The sequence below is a fragment of the Diabrotica undecimpunctata genome, chromosome 9 (genome assembly GCF_040954645.1).
Source record: "Diabrotica undecimpunctata isolate CICGRU chromosome 9, icDiaUnde3, whole genome shotgun sequence".
NCBI lineage: Eukaryota > Metazoa > Arthropoda > Insecta > Coleoptera > Chrysomelidae > Diabrotica > Diabrotica undecimpunctata.
The window spans coordinates 2,008,324-2,027,335 of NC_092811.1; the positions used below are offsets into that span (position 1 = coordinate 2,008,324).

At 33.3% G+C, this 19,012-nt stretch overlaps 2 protein-coding genes across 2 annotated transcripts in view; both read left to right on the forward strand.

Annotated features, from left to right (window-relative positions):
* LOC140449391 (proton-coupled amino acid transporter-like protein acs) overlaps positions 1 to 11,521 on the forward strand; it is a 49,670-nt gene extending 38,149 nt beyond the window's left edge. The window contains exons 4-7 of the mRNA XM_072542543.1: positions 368 to 725; positions 1,444 to 1,619; positions 9,176 to 9,351; positions 9,987 to 11,521. Of these exons, the coding sequence (XP_072398644.1) occupies positions 368 to 725; positions 1,444 to 1,619; positions 9,176 to 9,351; positions 9,987 to 10,237 (961 nt within the window). The 3' untranslated portion in view covers positions 10,238 to 11,521. The remainder of the gene's footprint in view (positions 1 to 367; positions 726 to 1,443; positions 1,620 to 9,175; positions 9,352 to 9,986) is intronic.
* Positions 11,522 to 12,425: 904 nt separating this feature from the next.
* The window catches only part of LOC140449392 (proton-coupled amino acid transporter-like protein acs), a 74,388-nt gene continuing 67,801 nt past the window's right edge, over positions 12,426 to 19,012 (forward strand). The window contains exon 1 of the mRNA XM_072542546.1: positions 12,426 to 12,531. The gene's annotated coding sequence lies outside the window, so the exon portion shown is untranslated. The remainder of the gene's footprint in view (positions 12,532 to 19,012) is intronic.

Sequence of the window (19,012 nt, forward strand, 5' to 3'; positions counted from 1 at the left end):
AAATTTGTAAATTTTAGGTAGGCCATATATTCTAGGTGTAGAACAGTTTTCACGAGGAAATAAAGTTTGTTTTACATCAAGGAGAAGAGATTTTTTATTAGTGATGCTTTTGTTATTTTCTCTAGATATGTTATTGGATTATTAGGAATTACTAATATTATTAGACTAATACGCCAAACTATAAACCAGTTCTTATCAATAATTAACTAATATATGAATTAGTTTGTTATTTACTTACAATCTGATGATATTTTAAAATAATTCTTGTAATCTGAGTCATATTAAATTCAATGCATGTTAAAAGTTGAGTTAGAAATTGAAATAAATATAATATTTCTCTCAACTACTGTTTATTGTTTTGTTCCAGGCACATGGTAAACATATTCCTACTAATTTATCAACTGGGTTCTGGTGCTGTATACACAATCTTCATCGGAGATAACATCTCAGGCGTTTTCGCAGCACACGGTATCATCGTCAACGTAAAATTAGTAATGTTGGCTGCCCTTCTACCTCTGATACTGATCAACTGCGTGAAAAATTTGAAATATCTAGCACCGCTGTCTACGTTCGCCAATATTATCACCATGGTCAGTTTTGGAATCATCGCTTACTATATGTTCAGCAGGGACTTTACCTTTGACGGTAAAGAACCGTTCGGGGAGGTGAAGAATTATCCCTTGTTTTTCGGAACTGTTTTGTTTGCGTTAGAAGCAATTGGTGTGGTAAGTTTTTCCTTTTATTGCCATAAATTGATGTTGTGTTTCAGTCTTGTTACTGAAAGGGAGACCTGGGAAATATTTGCAAAAAGAAAACATAAACTGAAGGACTTTACGGTGATATAACGTTCTTCTTCTTCTTGAACTGTTATCTGTGTTATTAGATTCTTCAGTAAAGATATTCATTTTCTGCCAGCACTCCTTCTGTCCCCAATTTTTCCTTGCTACGCTGTCGTATTTTCTGCATTATTTGTCATGAGATTCTTGTTCGTTCTTCGCTCTTCTTAAAATCGTCTTCTTCCGACTTTAACTTGTCTATATTTAGCCTTTTTTGTGCTTTATTTGCATCATACGCTTGCGAGGAAATTGTTATTTTTAAATTGTTATTTTTATATTTCTGGGAAGAAATTTGGACAAATATTTTGTTCAGTTTCATATGGTAAGAAACACCGCTTTACTCAAAAAAATTTTCTTTGGTTGAAAGAACCACAAAAATGAATATAACATCGTGATGAGACATCTAATAACAAAAAACTTTAATATTTTTCACTTTTCTGAGAAATCTCATTTTCTAAGCTTGATTTCTAAAGTAATCTCTTTAAATCACGATCCAACTTTCACATCCATTTTATAGAGAAGGTATGGCGCTACTTCAAAAGTCTATTTGCTCATTTGTTTCATATTTTAGTGCATTTCTTAATTTTATAATGTGTGTATTTTTCAGATAATGCCACTGGAAAATGAAATGAAAACGCCACAAAACTTTGGAAGCCCCTTTGGAGTTTTAAACAAAGGCATGGTTGTCATCACTATCTTATACACTTCTATGGGATTTTTCGGATATATCGCATATGGTAGATCAGTTCAAGGTTCTATATCACTATCGATTGGAGACGATATGTAAGAAAAAATTATTTATCTTTATATTAAATCTATACGTTAAAGAGCCCTGAGTATTGCAGCAGACCAAACAGATCTGCAAATAAATGCATAATCCTTGGAACAATGACGAGGATGATCAGTTTTATGAAATAAAAGGATATACATATTGTTGTGATCTGCTTTATGATGTTTTATTATTAATTAACACTAATTTAATTAATCCAATTATTTAATTAATTAATTCACTAATTTATGCAGAGTCATACAAATCAATTACTATTAAAAATTCTCAGGGTGCCTTCTTAATTTTACTTTAATCAGTTTACTTTATATATCTCTTCTAATGGGTTCAGTATCTCCTAGTTGCTCATAATCGGGATAGAACAGGAAACGGAACTAACATTAAAACAACATAAATATGCACACAAATTATTATTTATTTTCAATAAGCAATACGATGAATATTAATAAATAACTTTTGTGGGCAATTATCTTTCTCAACAAACTCCTATACTCTAAATTTAATTTTAATTACAAACTATCTATTGATCTGTTTTATAATAATATCTACTAAAAAAAATGACCATATAAAAATATAATTTATTCACAAAAAAAATAACTCTTTGAAACTTGGAATCTTAGTTCGTATGCTTATATTTGATTTTATCTTTAGAATATCTTAAAATTTTCTTTCATTCAAATTATTTGACTGACCTTTATTTTTTTACACCAATGATGTGTCCTCTCGATCAAACCACAGTTCCTTCCTTGATTGATTATGTCCGGCTACCATCAAATCTTTCCCGTTCTCAGCATCGATCCAAACCGCATACCAGCAAACTACTCCTCCGAAAACACAACCCCAAGCCTCTTTTGACCGGTACTCTTTATTCACAAATTCTCCTTTCTTTCTCAATTATATCTCGTGGACTATGCAGACTCAAAAGAGGTATTAATCTTCTCGATTTTGATCTGCTCTCCGCTTCCACCTTTTTCACTAACAAACGAAAACACTGGTACTCAGATTGACTACACGAAAACACGTCTTCTCTTCTGGTCTGCCGGTAACATAATAATTCTTTCAATCTCTCCCAGACAACCTTCTCAACTCTCTCATTCCCACCATTCCTTTTTAACCAATCATAAGCATTCATCTTTCCCACTTATTTTCGATTTAGAAAATTTCCAACATGATATTTAAAACAAATAAACTACTTTCACTCAAATTACTTTTCAGAAACCATTAACAATTTTGCCTTTTTCAACAGAAATAAGTTTCCAAATTCTTGTTATCTCATATCTAAATCTAATTCTTATTTACTTTCGAAAAATGCCCACCGCAAAATACAATTACAGGTTTATTACTAAATCTATAATTATACGGGTTCCATTGTCCTTTCACTATTCACTCAGTCTTTCACGGAAAAACTCGTCAGGATCCCGTCACGGAACAATGTTTTCTCTCATTCTAACTATTACAAATAAGTACAGGGTTGTATTTTAACTTACATGCCGGCGGTATATTAAAATAATAAAAAAACTCTTTATTCTATTTCTGATCGATAAACTGATCCATAACAATATATACAAAATTTTCTCTCAGTATAATATATACGAATAACTATAATATAGCGTTTATCACTTAGAATTCAATAATAAAAAACTTTTTAAATTATCAAAAAGAAAACTAAATTTTTATATAATTTATGGTTGCTCTCATGTTGTCCACTGCGTTTTAAATATTTCACAGAATTGAAATCAGGAACGAAAATTCTTCAATTAAGGGGTCACAGTACTATCAATCCCATTGCAGGTGAATTGTTGCAATACACTGACTGTTGCAATACAGACCTGTTTCCACACTACGACAGAGAAAACTGGCACAAAGCAGTTTCTGTATCTCTTTCTAATTGGGCGACTTTATCGATCACGTGATCTAAATTACCAGTGGAAAAGTCACGTGGTCGATAAACTAGGTCCATTAGAAAGAGATGCAAGGACTGCTTCTGTTCAGTTTTCTCTGTCGCACTCAAGGACGGACCTGTATGGCAACAGTCACTCTATTGGTATTATATGTCTGTGTAATATGGGTATAGTAACTTAAACTAACTAGTGACCAACAGCCATGTAATCAGTATTATCATGGAAAAGGAATACACAATTTACTAAAATACAAGTAAAAAAAAGAAAATTAAAGATTCTTTTCAAATTCAAAAAATTTATGAATTTGAAAAGAAATACGACAGTCCCACTCTACAGATAAAAATCAAATAAATGAGCTGAGTAAAAACCGCCGCAATGTATAATGTTCAAGGATAAAAACTAAAAACCATCTCGAACAAGATTTAACTGTTGTTAATCCTAATATTCCAAGAACAATCAATAAGAGAACTATAGAAACAACTTCTTGACCAAAAATTAATAGAATTCAGATAAGGCAACATCGAAGAAATATACGAGCATATAAAGGCGAGTATAAAATAAGCAGCATTCGAAGCCAATGGAAAGAAAGAACATATCACAAATAATCAGCACTTTTATGAAATAAATGAACCAACAAAAAGAATAATTGAAGAAAAAAGCAACTATACAGAAAATGACTGACTACAAACAACAATGAAGTTTATAAAGAATATAGAGAAAAAGATAGAGGAGTGGAAAAACAAATAATAACACAACAAAAGAATGAAGAATGGGAAAAAACCTGCTTAAATATTAAAACATACATAGGAGGTACAAGAACTTCGGAGTCATGGAACGTACTGAGAGGATTAAAACAAAATTCAAAAGAAAAAAATAAATTAGGAAACATACAGGACAAAGAATGGAAGGACTATTACAAGGAACTGTTAACAGAACAAAGACCTTAATTCATTGGAAAAGAAAACAGGCGAAGATGAAGCAGATCCCCACAACAAGAAATAGAAAAAACAGATAGTGAAATGAGAAAGGCCATAAGAACAATCAAAAATAAGAAAGCACCGGGACCTGGAGGTATCTCACCTGAACTTATAAAGTACGGCTCAATAAAATTACACCGGATGATAAAATGGATATTTCATAAAGTCATAAATGGAGAACAGCTCCCAAAGGAATGAATGGAGGCATATATAATATCTATATTTAAGAAAGGAGATAGACAACGATGCGAAAACTACAAAGGAATAAACGTAATATCATCAATAGGAAGATTATATGGGAAGATACTGCGAGAAAAGATAGAGCAAGCTATAAAAAGCAAAATCAGGGAGGATCAGTCAGGCTTCAAGGCAGGAAGATCATGCATAGACCACATATACACACAACTGTAGGAAAAGGAAAAATCAAAAAATAGATATACATTTGGCATTTGTGGATCTGAGAAAGACGTATGACTCTATACCAAGGTCAGAACTATGGGAGGCAATGTACAAATTAGAAATACAGACGTAGCTTATAGAAGCTACAAAAGCTCTGTATAAAGAAAATAAAGTGTCCATTAAAATGGGAACAAGAATCATAGGAGACTTCACCCCAACAAAAGGGCTCCTGCAGGGTTGTTCCACATCTCCAACCCTATTCAAAATATACTTAGAGAAAGTCTTGACTATATGGAAAAGAAAATGCGAAGGCATGGGAGGACCGGTACGAAACGAATACCTATACCTATACGTTAAGCTTTGCAGACGATCAAGTAGTGATTGCACAAGACCAAGAAGACCTCAGTTACATGATGAAGAAACTACAAGAAGAGTATACTAAGGCTGCCCTAGATATTAACCTCGCAAAAACAGAGTACCTATCTACAAGTGAAGAAGACATAGAAGATCTACAGATTGACCACAACGTAGCAATCAAAGGAAAGGATAAATTCAAATACTTGGGGTTTATAATCACCAAAAAGGCAACAACACAGCAAGAAATTAAGCAAAGATTATGACAAACAAGAACAGCAATCCGACAACTTAACTCAGTATGGTGGGATACACACCTAAATATGAAGACAAAACCACAGATTTCTAAAATATTTGTGCGAAGTATTATGACATGTGGGGCTGAAAATTGGATTATAAACAAGAAAAACAGCAGTAAGATAGTAGCAACAGAGATGGAATGCCTGCGAAGATGCTGCAGAGTAACAAGAATGTATGACATGTAAGAAGAACTAGCGACAGCAGATGCATAAAGAGAATAACCGAATGGAGCCCCATAGGAAGGAGAAAAAGAGGACGACCCCTAAGATAAGAGTAAGAGAGGCCTAAACGATGGAGAATGGGACAACAGAGAGATATGGAAACGGTTGAGCGAGGGATGGCAAGAAAGGAAGGCGAGCAATTAATTAATGAATTAATGAATTAAATTTAATTTATTTTATATCTTCACTGGACTACCAGAAAAACTTTAAGTTGAGTTTATTAGTTTTTACAAACTTATCAACAAGCGATGAATTAAAAAGAAATGTTTCCGGTTTTTGTTATCCCCTTGGTTTTATGTTTTTATTACATACTTGTATTTTACCTGTTGTTAAACTAGTATATAAAAATGTGGAACAACTGGAGCTGGCACCAGTCCTTGAACGCAATAAATCAATCAAAATTATGTAAACAAGAAGTAAATTTGTGTATGGGTACTTAACACCTAAATAAATAAATACTTCAACCCGTTTTTATTATCTAAAATAAAACAACAGTATCATAACAAAACGGGATCCGGCGTTTTTTGTCTTTTTTAAATACTGGTACATATTTAATAAATGTAGTAGAACAGGTCTTTATGTTAAATAAGTCAACAAATTTTGATTTTATATTGTTTTATTACCCTTTAACTAGGCTCTGGAATCTCGCATAGGTGTATTTTCTACACTTACGGGAGTGCATAAATTAATGTATAGAGATAAGAAAATATGGTACCTTGATTTTTTATACTGTTTTAATGAAATATATAAAAATAGTACAATTCTCGAAGAGAGACAAAATCTGTAACAAAGAAAGAATTCCGGAAAAAATTTCTTGAAATGTAAACTTCACATGTGTATGGTTAGTTTGTTTTAATCACTGCTTGTTTCGCCATTTTTGCACAAATCATATGTAACAACTGTTGTCATATGTACACTGATCTATTGCAACTTCCGCAGATGATCGAGTGACTCGAGTTTGAATGAAACACCTCGCTCATATCTTTGCAGAAGGCTCCTCATTGCTTTCTGTTGATTTTTTATATTTTGCCAGAAACCATTTTATATCACTTAACAATCACTGTATGTTGACGCGTTCAGGGAAGTATGGCTTCATCAAACTTAAGGAAAGCACTTTCAAGAATGTTCTTCTGTGCTTGTAAGCTGCATCGACATGAGTTGCATCAGCAGCTTAGCAGTTGTTCATTGATTTCGGCGATGTTCATGAGTTGAAAGAATATAACCAACGGCCATCGTCTTGTTCGTCTTAATACTGAGTATGTGCCATACACTTTACCAACAGCATCAACTACAGCTTTGGTGGCGTTATATTGCAAGATAATATTAGGTACTTGGCTCTATATGTCCATCCTCGTGCATTATTGAGATCACTACGATCGCTTTATTTGTTTTCTTTGCATAGGAATAAAATATTACATTGTTTGGAAATAAAACAACGAAGATTTCACAGGTCTATTTTTGAGGCAAAAAGTCTTGCAGCATTACGCGTTTATTTTTTTTCCTAGTCTGAATCATAGTAATTTTATCTTCCAATAATTGTTTCGCTAGCGGATAACTTTAATTCCAGTTATCACACGTCAAGTTAGGATTAGTACCTTTACTTAGGTACTTTAAAAAACGGTGAAAATTTGCTGTACGTGTTTGCTACACATATTTATGGTTAGTCATATCTTTGCTCCCTGTTGGTTTTTTGTATTTTGTCAGAAAACATTTTTTATCAATTGGCAATGACTGTATGGCTTCATCAAACTTAAGGAGAACCATATCAAAAATATTCTTCTATCCTTGTAAGCTGCATCGACATGAGTTGCATCAGCAGCAGTTGTTCATTGATTTACGCGATGTTCATGAGTTGGAAGAGTATAACTAAAGGCCATCCTCTTGCTTAATACTAAGTATGTGCCAAACCGTTTCCAAACCAATCAACTCCACCTCTTTGGTGGCGTAATATCAAGTTAACTCGGCACTGGATCTATATCTCTATTCTCGTGCATTGCTTTATTTGGTTTCTTTGCATCATCATCATCATCTTTATCTGTGTATCAATCTTCTGTGGATCCTGGCATGCTCTAAGATTAGTCGGCATTCTGTTCGGTTTCTGGCAACGTGTTGCCATCTTTTGATCTCTAATATCCCTAAGTCGGTCTCAACTCCATCTAACCAACTAATTCGTGCTAAGCCTCTGCTTTTTCTTCCTATCGGTGTTCCTGTCGTTAGCTTTTTAGCAATCATGTTGTCAGGCATTCGTATTATGTGTCCGGCCCATCTAAGTCGCTGTGTTTTAATGAACTTTATGACATCTGGTTCATTAAAGTTGGTAGATATGACTTCCAAATGCTGTTTCCCATTCCTCATTTGCTATAGGATCATTAGTAACCAACATGTACTTTGGTTTTGTCTCCTCTACCACTCTTAAATCTCCAAGATGGATACGTGCCGAGACACCAGCGCCCCTGATAGTGGTGTGGGCCAAAAGAGGTGCATACGGGCTCAGCTCGTTCAACCTCACCTGGTTCTTATGGAATGAGAGTAGACTGGTCCCACGAGAGTCTCGTCTCGGATACTAGGAGTGTAGACCGGTGACCGTGACGCCTAAGCGCCCCGAGTGCGTTTCTACAGACCTGACACCTCAAGCGACGGCTCTCCACCTCTCTATTCCTACCCATTAGTCGCCTCTTACGACAGGCAGTGCTTTCTGGCCTCGGCCGTATTCTTATCTCCGCGAGCCGAACGGAGGAGTGCTTGTACCAAGACGTCACCACCATTCTTGTAGAGCTCACTACAAATTTGATCAGTTGGTGGTGGTAGGTGGTCTTTCGTTTAGATTTGGGATCTGCTACGGTGTTATCTGTTCCTTCGATATAGTGGCCGTTAAAGTTTGCGTCGAAAAATTCAGCCCATCGGTTTAAGATTGAGGCCGTACCACTTAGGATATTTCCTTCTCCATACTTACGGCTCCCTGTTGTTGGCCTAAACTCTTAACTTATTTTTATTTCAAAATTTTTAGTAAAAGGTATAAATAAAAATTTTATTTATACCTTTTACTAAAAATTTTGAAATAATTTTTTTTTGTGATACATGGTATACAGCCAGCTACAGGAACTTAGTTTCCTAGTGGATTTTAACTTATTTTGGTTACATTTCTGTAGAACTTTCGAGTTTCGTTTTGATTTCTTAGCCATTCTATGTTTTCTAACTACTTTTCTTCAACTAGGTTTTCTTTGCATAGGGAAAGGGCATTATTTTAAGTATTGCAATAGTAATATATAAAAAGCTGCATTTAAATAATATACAATAATAATATAAATTATTGCTACAATTGTGTTATTAATAGATTTCAAATGAAAAATGGTAAATAATGTAATAAATATAGACATTAATGTCAAATTTTTATTTTTAGACCAGGCCAAATATGCAGAATTTTATTGTCTATGTCCATTTACGTCACTCACGGTCTTCAATTGTATCCTGCCATTAAAACCGTATGGGATATATATTTATTACCATTGCTTAGTGGATCAAACCATTTGGTACTTTTGGAATACGTCACGAGAGTTTTCTTGGTTACCTTTTGTTGTAAGTATAACTTTATAAATCATTTATTGTTTATAATTCCTGTACTGAATATTCCACTACTTTCTAAATTAAGTCATGTTCAATAGAGCGACAATATAAAAAAGAAAGATTTTTTTATATATGTATGCTGCGACACAGCGACAGTACAAACATTGCATTGTTAGAAGTGTTGCATAACTAGTCGTACGAACATTTTTGATCCTGTACAGTCAAATACAACTGGAATGATGAAGAATTTTTACAATCAATATTATTTTATTGAACTGTCGAATGAGAGACATCCTGAAAATATTCAGCCATTCTTAAATGGCGCTCACCAGCGGATAAACCGGAAAAAGTGGTAAGAAACCAAATAGATTATAATGATTAAAGAGAGATATCGTAACACCATCAAGTCAGTTAAAACATATCCAGGAGCAGATGTCACATCAAACATTTTATAAGTCCTTTATTGGAGTATGAAACAAGAAACTAGAAAATTGCTACAAAAGGAATAAAAACGAAGATAGAAATGTACACACTAAGAATAAATCAAGAGAAGACTTATGGCAATGTTATTTTTTTATTTTTAGGACAATTCTCATTTCGTTTTTAGTGTCACTGGCTATATTATAATTATATGAAATTTCTTTCAGTTGTCCTTGCGGTAGCAGTTCCTTACATCGATCTCTTCATCTCCCTGTTCGGCGCATTAACTCTCTCAGGACTAGGACTCTTCATCCCGGCTATGGTGGACATGGGCACTTACTGGGACCAACGTACCGGCAAGACTTTTATATTTACCATGATCAAGAACTGTCTTATCATCTTGCTGGGATTCTTTGGACTGGTCGTGGGCACGTCGACGAGCTTGAACGAAATCATTAATAAATTTTCTGAAGCGTAAAAAAAATTAAAAATGTTCTACCAAGTTACGAAAAGTATTATGTGAATTTCACCTGATTTTGTTGGTAGAATTTCACATCGAAAAGAAATTTTCTTTGTGAAGCTGTGATCTTGAACGAAAGCAACTATGTGATATTCTTACGTTAAATTTACGTTGAAAGACATCTCAAATTGTACAGGTGAGATGAATGTAAGTTTCACGCAACTGTCACGAAATTTTATATGAGTTAGTTTTGGTGATCAACATGCGGGTGATAGTAGAATAAAGGCCGGTTTTCACGATACGTCTTATTGTACGTTTTGTTGCATATGACAAATCCTATACAATAAAACGTGGCATGTAAACAGCAAAACGTACGTCTTGTCGAATGGAAATGAAATCCAAGGTCAGATCGTAGAAATAATGGGAGAAGCATAGTTTTGCGAGAACTGATAGGATAAAACGTTACGTGAAAATACATGATCAGACAAGTCGTCCGATCTTGACTTATTTGACGACTAGTTCCACTGCAGTTCGTTTCATTTTTCCCAAAAAAAGCCTAATAATGTCAGATTTGCGGCAATGCACCCACGATTTTCTCGGGGAATTTATTGAATTGTATAAAAGTTTTTAAGTAGTTATGTTTTAAAACCAAGTAGATTGCATTACAGGTTTCAGGAATTATTTGGCTTAACGCTGGTTTGGATATTATGATTGTGAACTCCAAGTCCTTGACGCTGCGTCCTGTTGTAAGATATTTGAGAGTTGCTGTGAGTCTTTTATGGGGTGTAATGGCTTTTCTTATTTCAATATGTATGGTGTTACCAAATCTAGCAATTGACAATAGGCTAAGGTGTCCATTCGCAAATAATTGCGCCAGTCATCTGGTTCGCCTCTTTTAGTAACGAGACTTGGGAATACTGGCTTCTTTTTAGAAGCCCACTCTATTGACCATCTTGTCTTTTCCCTCTTCATCCCCTTTTTCCTCAATCGTAGTATCTTTATAGTTGAAAAAATAAAAGAAAGCAGCCGTGTTTCCTCCATAATAAAAAAAAACACTAAACAAACTTCACACAACTCAAGACAGAATTAGAAATGAGGTAGAAAACGGAAGGAAAAACGTAGTGTGTATACACTGGACAAAACGTACATTTTGTCGTACGTTTTATATGACCCACAAAACGTACAATAAGACGTAGTGTGAAAACGGGCCTTAAGACTCAATGATTGTAAATATTTTTATATATGTAGTTGTAATTATTTCTTAAGAATATGTGCAATATTTGCAATAAAGAGTAAATATTTTTTTATTGTGTAATTTACGCAGAAAAAGTGAAGTATAAGCACTTGTAAGCGTTTGTTGAAGAGATCAGTTGGATTTATCTACTGTACGTACATATTAGAGAAGATGACGAATAGATTTCGGAAGACAGTGATCGGTTTAGGCGGTATTTTTCCCCATCAAATAACACGAAATTGCTTTGAATCCGTTGTTTATAAAAATCACAAAAGTAGCATTACTCCAAGCATTGTAACTCGGTAAAAAATAATCTGAATGACATTTTGCGAGTATGCTTTTAAAGGTTACACTAATGAAATTGTTATAGATAGTTTATTAGAGTCGCCATCTCATTGTTAGGCTCGGCACTTTTTGACCGATATAAAACAAAGAAATAAAGAAATAATAATAACGGTATTAATATTTTTTTATTTTATTGTTGAAAAATTAAATATTTTTACTACTGAGTACATGTACTCAAACTTTTGATAAATGTGATAAATTTGTCAAAACAACTGCGTCTTTTTGACATTCCAATTGTAAATAATTTTAACTGTATATACGAGAAAGATCAATCTTAATATTTATTAATAATATAGATATATTTTGTAATAAATTTAAATAAAAAATTAGGGATAAAATGTTTTTTGTGTTTTTTAACCAGTTCATCAACTTCTAGCTTTATTAGTTTAATATTAGACATACATATACCATATACCTATGACTTCGAAAAGCTATCGTATAGTACAGTACCGCCCTAACACCACAATTTGTTTTTCATGTATAAACATTTTATTACAGTTAAATCAAAATTGCAAATAGAGCCCTATGTTTTCTTACTCGTCACCGAGAAAAACCAAGCACATGTCCATCGTCGAGCATTCACCCTTCTTACCACGTTGAATCCCCTTTCAACCCCTCCGCAACAGCGCCACAACGTCTGATTCCGGTTCAAGAATGGCGCCGACGTTATTGCCGCGTGTGTTTCTCTCAGTTTTTGACAAAATCATTCGTTGTTTAAGAGATATCTGACGTGGTAAGTCAAACATATTAATATTATTTGGGGACAGATGATATTTTCGTTTAAGATGAAAATTAAGTCAGGTATTTACACTAATTTTATAGGTTATGTACGAAGGGTGGACAAAAATAATTGTTGCATCTGAAAGAAAGTTAGGAATGCACATATGCACAAAAATCGATTCATCCCTGTGAAGTTATAAGAAACCCTATAAATCTCGAATATGTATACATACACTCTGGGCCAAAATTAACCGGCCACCTTAAAAATGGGTAATTTTTGATGTCTTATATCTCTTAAACCTGTTGTCCGATTTAAGTGATTTTTTTAATATGTTATAGCCTTATTCCTTGACAATATCTTTATAATAATATTGATTGCCAAACCGGCTTCAAGAAGTCCTGAGGGCTAGATGCGACAACACGAATTATTGATACCCAATTTTTTTTCAATTAGACTTTGATTTCCAAAATATTGTTAATTTGAATTTTCTTCGAAGATTTTATTCATTGGATTTTTACTGTAACAAATGACTTTTTAGTATAAAAAGAGATAAAAATTGAAACTTTTGTATTATCCAACATAAGCGAATCAATCAAAAAACAAAATGTTGAGAAAGCATGAGGCTACAGTTACGATTTAATTTCAGTATTCTACAAATGCTAGAATATTCCACAGGGTGATGCAAACTTTAAGAAAAAAACACAGTTTAATTCGTACACTCGGTATACAATAAAAATTTTCCTGTTTAGCATCAATATTATTATAAAGATATTGTCAAGGAATAAGGCTATAATATATTAAAAAAATCACTTAAATCGGACAAGTTTAGGAGATATAAGAAATAAAAAATTGCCCATGGCCGATTAATTTTGGCCCAGAGTGTATATATTTCAGGTTTCAGAATTTTTTAAAAATACATCGATTTTGAGTGAAATTGTTTTGTTTTTGTTATGGTAGTATTCAGCAACTTTACAGAAAATTTAAAACATATTTACCTTATGGGGAAAGAAATTACGATATTATGAACGTTTTCCGTAAGGTATTAATCTTTTGCATTTTCTACCTCTCTTTTATAATTAATATTTTATGTATATATACTTATATATTGATATAAAAAAACTTTATCTGTAATTTGGACTTTTGGTTTTATTACAAAATTTTATTAATAAAAATTTTAGTAATTCTTAATTTACATGCAAGCTTCATGTATCCATCCCTTGTTTTGTGCCACATTTCTAGATTGTATTTATATTATGTATATATCATTTTCGTCTGCTGCTTTTCTTCTTTTTTTCGTTTACCTTTTTCTCGTCGATTTCCTTGCTTCTCTTCTCCTTTGTCGTTAATAATTTTCGTTTATATATTTGTTTTGGGAGTTAAATGAATTGTTAATTGTTCTTCATAGAGTGTTGCAGTTAGAACTACTCCTGATGAAGTAATTCTCTCTTTTTGTTCCATTCCATTGTTCCAGGTTCCATTGATATACAGTGATGAGTGTCTTACCACCCGGCTTTTTAACGTAAGAGATAGAAAACACAGTTACCTTGTGATATAAAAAGAGATGAAGATCGTAGAGGTGAGAAATAATCGAAGAAACCTATAATTTATATTACATTACATTATCACTAGCGATAGTCTTACACCTTTAGACGTTAGCTTCGAGCTAAATCACCTCGGTCATAATTATTATGAGTAACGTCGAATGTGTGACGTATTTCCATTTTTTAATTTCGCATAAAGTAAAAACTGATTGACCACAATAAAGCAAAAATGTGAATAAAATAATTTAATTAATAGTGATTATTTAATCTAAAGTTTTAAATTATTAACCAAGAATAATTTCTACTATGATTTGAGGAGTTTCATACACTCTTGTGACAGAATAATTATAAATCCTTCGTGGATTAGTGGTAAGAATTCGACATTGCTACACAGACATCGCAGACGATTAGAGTTCAAAACCCACGTGTGATTTTCTTTTTTTTTTTTTAATAATTTGAAATTATGCAAAGATCGCTTTGCTTTGAATCATTAAACATTTATGTCAGTCGTTACTAGTATTAGAAGTGTTTAAAGTTAAAACAAAAAATCCTATTGACAAAACAGTATCGTCGTACTTTCGAAAATAAAGTAAAAATTCTTCAAACATAAAAGAACTTTTAAAGAATGTTTAAATAAGTAAAAATTCTACAAAAATAAAAAAATATTGTAAATAAACGTATTTACAATATGTTCAAATAAGCCTTCATTAGCAGAAGAACAATAACCCAAACTGTCACTAAAGAATTATAAAAGTCTGATGGATCAGAGTTCAAGGCACGATGTTCTCATCGTTATATCTCTCATATAGTTTGGACTTGATATATCCCCAAATAAAAAAATTACAAGGTGCAAGATCGCAGGTCAAAAAATATCTCCGTGGCCACTAATCAATCGATTAGGAAAAGTCGCACTGAGATATTCACTGACGATGCGAGAATTATGTGCAGGACAACCATCGTGTTGAAACCATATGGAATCGAAAGTTATTGGTAAATTAGGAAGGGCTGGGACAATTTCATTTTGCAGAATTTCCAAGTATTTCCGCCCAGTCAACATACCGTCTATAAAAAATGGACCAATGACATGATTCCCTATTATGCCTCCCCAAACATTTACTTTTCGAAGACACTGGGTACGAGCGACATAAATCTGACGAGGATTTCCTCGAGACCAATACCTAGCATTGATTGAATTGTGACGGCCATGCAATGAAAACGTACATCCATCGGTGAACAAAACGTTCTTTAAAAAATGTTCATCTTGATGTGACATTTCCATTGCAGTTTGACAAAATTCTAAACGTCTATATTGATCCCCAGGGAATTGTTCGTTGGATTTATGAAGTTTATAGGGACGGTATCGATGTCTTTAAAAAATTTCACCTACTCTAAATCTTGGAATTCCATATTGTTCTCCGAGACGAGATGTTGATTGGGTAGGATTTTGCTCAATACTTGCACAAATCAAAGTGTCCCTTAGTTCCAAATCTGGATTTACCTCCCTTCGTCTGCGAACTCCTCTTGGAGCGAACACGGATCCATAAGTAAAAAAATTACGTATAATAGACTGAATTGTTGATCGTGATGGAGCCGGCCTATTTGGAAACATATTTACAAATTGTTGTCTAATCATGTTGTCTGATAATCCATTCACATGCCAGACAACAATTTGCACTTTTTCCTCAACCGTTAAAATCCTTTTCACGAATTGTTTTTTCAATAAAAAGTTTCTGTTTACCGTAAATAACACTTCTCGGTGTGTTGTTATTTGATAACTTGAAGGCTTGATGATTTGGTTAGCTATAAAGCAGGTAGCTGTTCGCGCGCATCCATTCCAATGTCGTCAATTGTTTTGAAAATCATTACCTGTACAGAGGAATTGATATTAACACTGAGAATTTAGTGATGGACTTGACATTAAACAGTCTTCAATGGATTATTTTCCATTCACAACTGAAGACTGTAAAACTGGAATTGAATTTGAAATATTTTGTATTTCTATTTTATAACATTGGAATAAGGATAAATTGTAAATAATGAGTTTTTCGAAAACTTGTTACCTAATATGTATCATATTTTCTATTATTTTTGATTGAGTAAAACAAAAATTTTACCCTTGGTGTGAATTCAACCCCAGTCTTACCAAACATACCTACCTTTAGTTTAGTCAAATATTTCAGTTGAGTTATTTTTATTATTAAATAAACTTAAAGATTTATAATTTAAAATCGCTACTGATTAATGTTTTTACTATAATATATCTTAATATATTTAATCATTTATTCTAACATCAGAAATTATTAAAATAAAATATTTTCGAGGTCATCCGTATAATTATGACTGAAGTCAAACAGACACGTCTAATACTAGCCTTATCTCGTACTATCTCACAACTTAATCTGTCTTCTATCCTTTCCGCTATTTTGCCGGGTGGTAAGACACTCATCACTGTATTGTTTTAAGTTGTAGGATGAATTATTATTTTCACCAGAACATGCTACTGATTCTGTACAGATTGTTTGTATTCTCGGTTTGTATAATTACTTATTGAAGTGGCACATTCAGGCTTTTTAAAGGAATTAGTTTCCAAAAAAGGTTTTGAAATAGATAGCGTATCTTAAGGATTTATTAAAGGAGAGATGGTGATTTGAATGAGCCAACGACATAATTAAGGAAGCATTTTTGAAAACAGGTTCTATTGTTTCATTTCGTCAGTAAGTTCATTAATGGTCCCTGATGGTAAGAAAGTATTAAAATCTGTTGGTGTCATTTTGATCTGGATTAAATTGTCGTTCAGATACTGCTGCAGCTGTAAAACATACGTCGTTAAACACAAAACGGTCAGGAGGTCATAATTCTGTTCCTCTAAAACTATTCAGAGCTATTTTAATAGCAATTGCTCTGGGAAAAGATTTACCTACCAGTTCGCTCATGTTACCAGTAGTTATTTTGTACGCATGAACTCTCGTTCATGCGTTTTCTGGCAAAAATAAGCATAGATGAGAGTGGCACTGGAATATATATTTCAGTAACATTTTTGCCTCTTTCGGCGGACGTTATGGCACCTATCTGGGATTTTCCTCTTTGAGAGATTATTTTCTGTGGCTTTTGGACAACAATATAACACGTCTCATCGCCATTAAAGATACAATCTGCTGCAACACCATTTTTCTTAACTACTTTCTCATAAATATAAAAAAAACTTATAAACCACCATTTTATTAAATCTTGAAGTTCGAGCAACCGAAGTTTCTTCGGGCAGACTTAGACTTATGTTTAAATATCGTTTCGTGAAGCCTGCGTACAATTCTTTACCAACTGACTTCACTTCAACATTAAATCTTGTTTTAATGTTATTTTTTTCAGCTACTTCGTAAGTTAGTTTCATTAATCTTTCACGTGTGAGACCATACAACATTTTTTCTAACTGAAGAATGTGAACAAGATATTTTTCACGTGTTGATGGTAAATCTGGTATTTTGGTTATTACATAACTGCTTCCAGAAGAATATTTATGTTAATAGTTTGCTATTTGTCTCTTTAAAGTTGTTTTTGGGACCGAACATGCTCTTGTAGCTTCATATATTCTCCTTTATTTCGAATTAACAGCTTTCATTGCCACATTCATATTGTCCAGTTTTATCCCCTACACAATTATTATCAAATAGAATAATTTTTTATTTTCGTAGCCCCTGAAATATTTTTTTTTATTTAAATTGGCGTGTCACTGTCGCCATATAATGGTTGGTAGCGGCCATACTGTTGAAGCTACATATTTGTAAAATTAGCTGTCATTTTTTTAGTCTATTTTACTAAATTACCATAAACAGACATGGCATACAAAAATACGTACAAATGATGAAATTGTTTTATCAAAATGAGTGTTCCGTTAGGGCAACGTTGATGCTATAATTACAATTTATAGATCCCTGATGAGATCCAAATTGGATTATTATTTAAGGAGATTAAACAACGTGCATAATACGTCAATTACTGTCAACATAGGATTCAAGAGTGACATAAATAAATTATTTTGATAGTTTTTCTGTTAAAAAAATTTATTAAAATTCTTTATAAAATGTATATAATTAAAAAACCAAATTGGGCTATATCACAACAACAAAACGTTTTCGGAATCCATATTCCATCATCAGTGTCTAGGTGTACATATTTTGAGCCACTAAATATTTGGGTAAAAACCCGTTGAAAGTTATAGGTTACAATTTGGTTTACATTATTTAGTCTTATATATTAGGATGTTAAAGTTACCAGTGGATTTGATAACATGGCAACGTACGACTCTACATGAAGTTACTGGTCCTGAGACAAAGTGTCTACGAGGACTTGATGATAACAACCTTTTATTTTAAAGGATTAAAGGATTTTAATAAATTTTTTGTGATTCATGGTATACAGCCAGCAACAGGAACTTAGTTTCCTTGTAGATTTTAATTTAACGGTATGGTCAACTTGGCTCCTCAGTACATGCACTTAGCCACTAAAAGTTGCACTTCGAAGCTGGATATTTGATTTAAAAAAAAACTGATGATGGAATATGGATTCCGAAAACGTTTTGTTGTTGTGATATAGCCCGAGTCTTCTTCTTCATATACCATCTCCTCTAAGAAGGTTGGCAATCATCATGGCAATTCGCACTTTCGATACCGCTGCTCTAAAGAGGTCAGCAGAAGTACAGTTAAACCAAGCTCTCAAATAAATTGTTTAACCAGGAGATGCGTCTTCTTCCGCGACTCCTTCTACCTTGTATTCTTCCTTGCATTATTAATTGCAGCAAGTTATAACGCTCGCCCCTCATGACATGTCCCAGATATTGCAGTTTTCTGACTTTAATTGTATTTAAAACCTCTTTATCTTTTCCCATTCTTCTCAACACCTCGACATTCGTGACTCTATCCACCCAACTTATTCTTAATATCCTTCAGTAGGCCCAT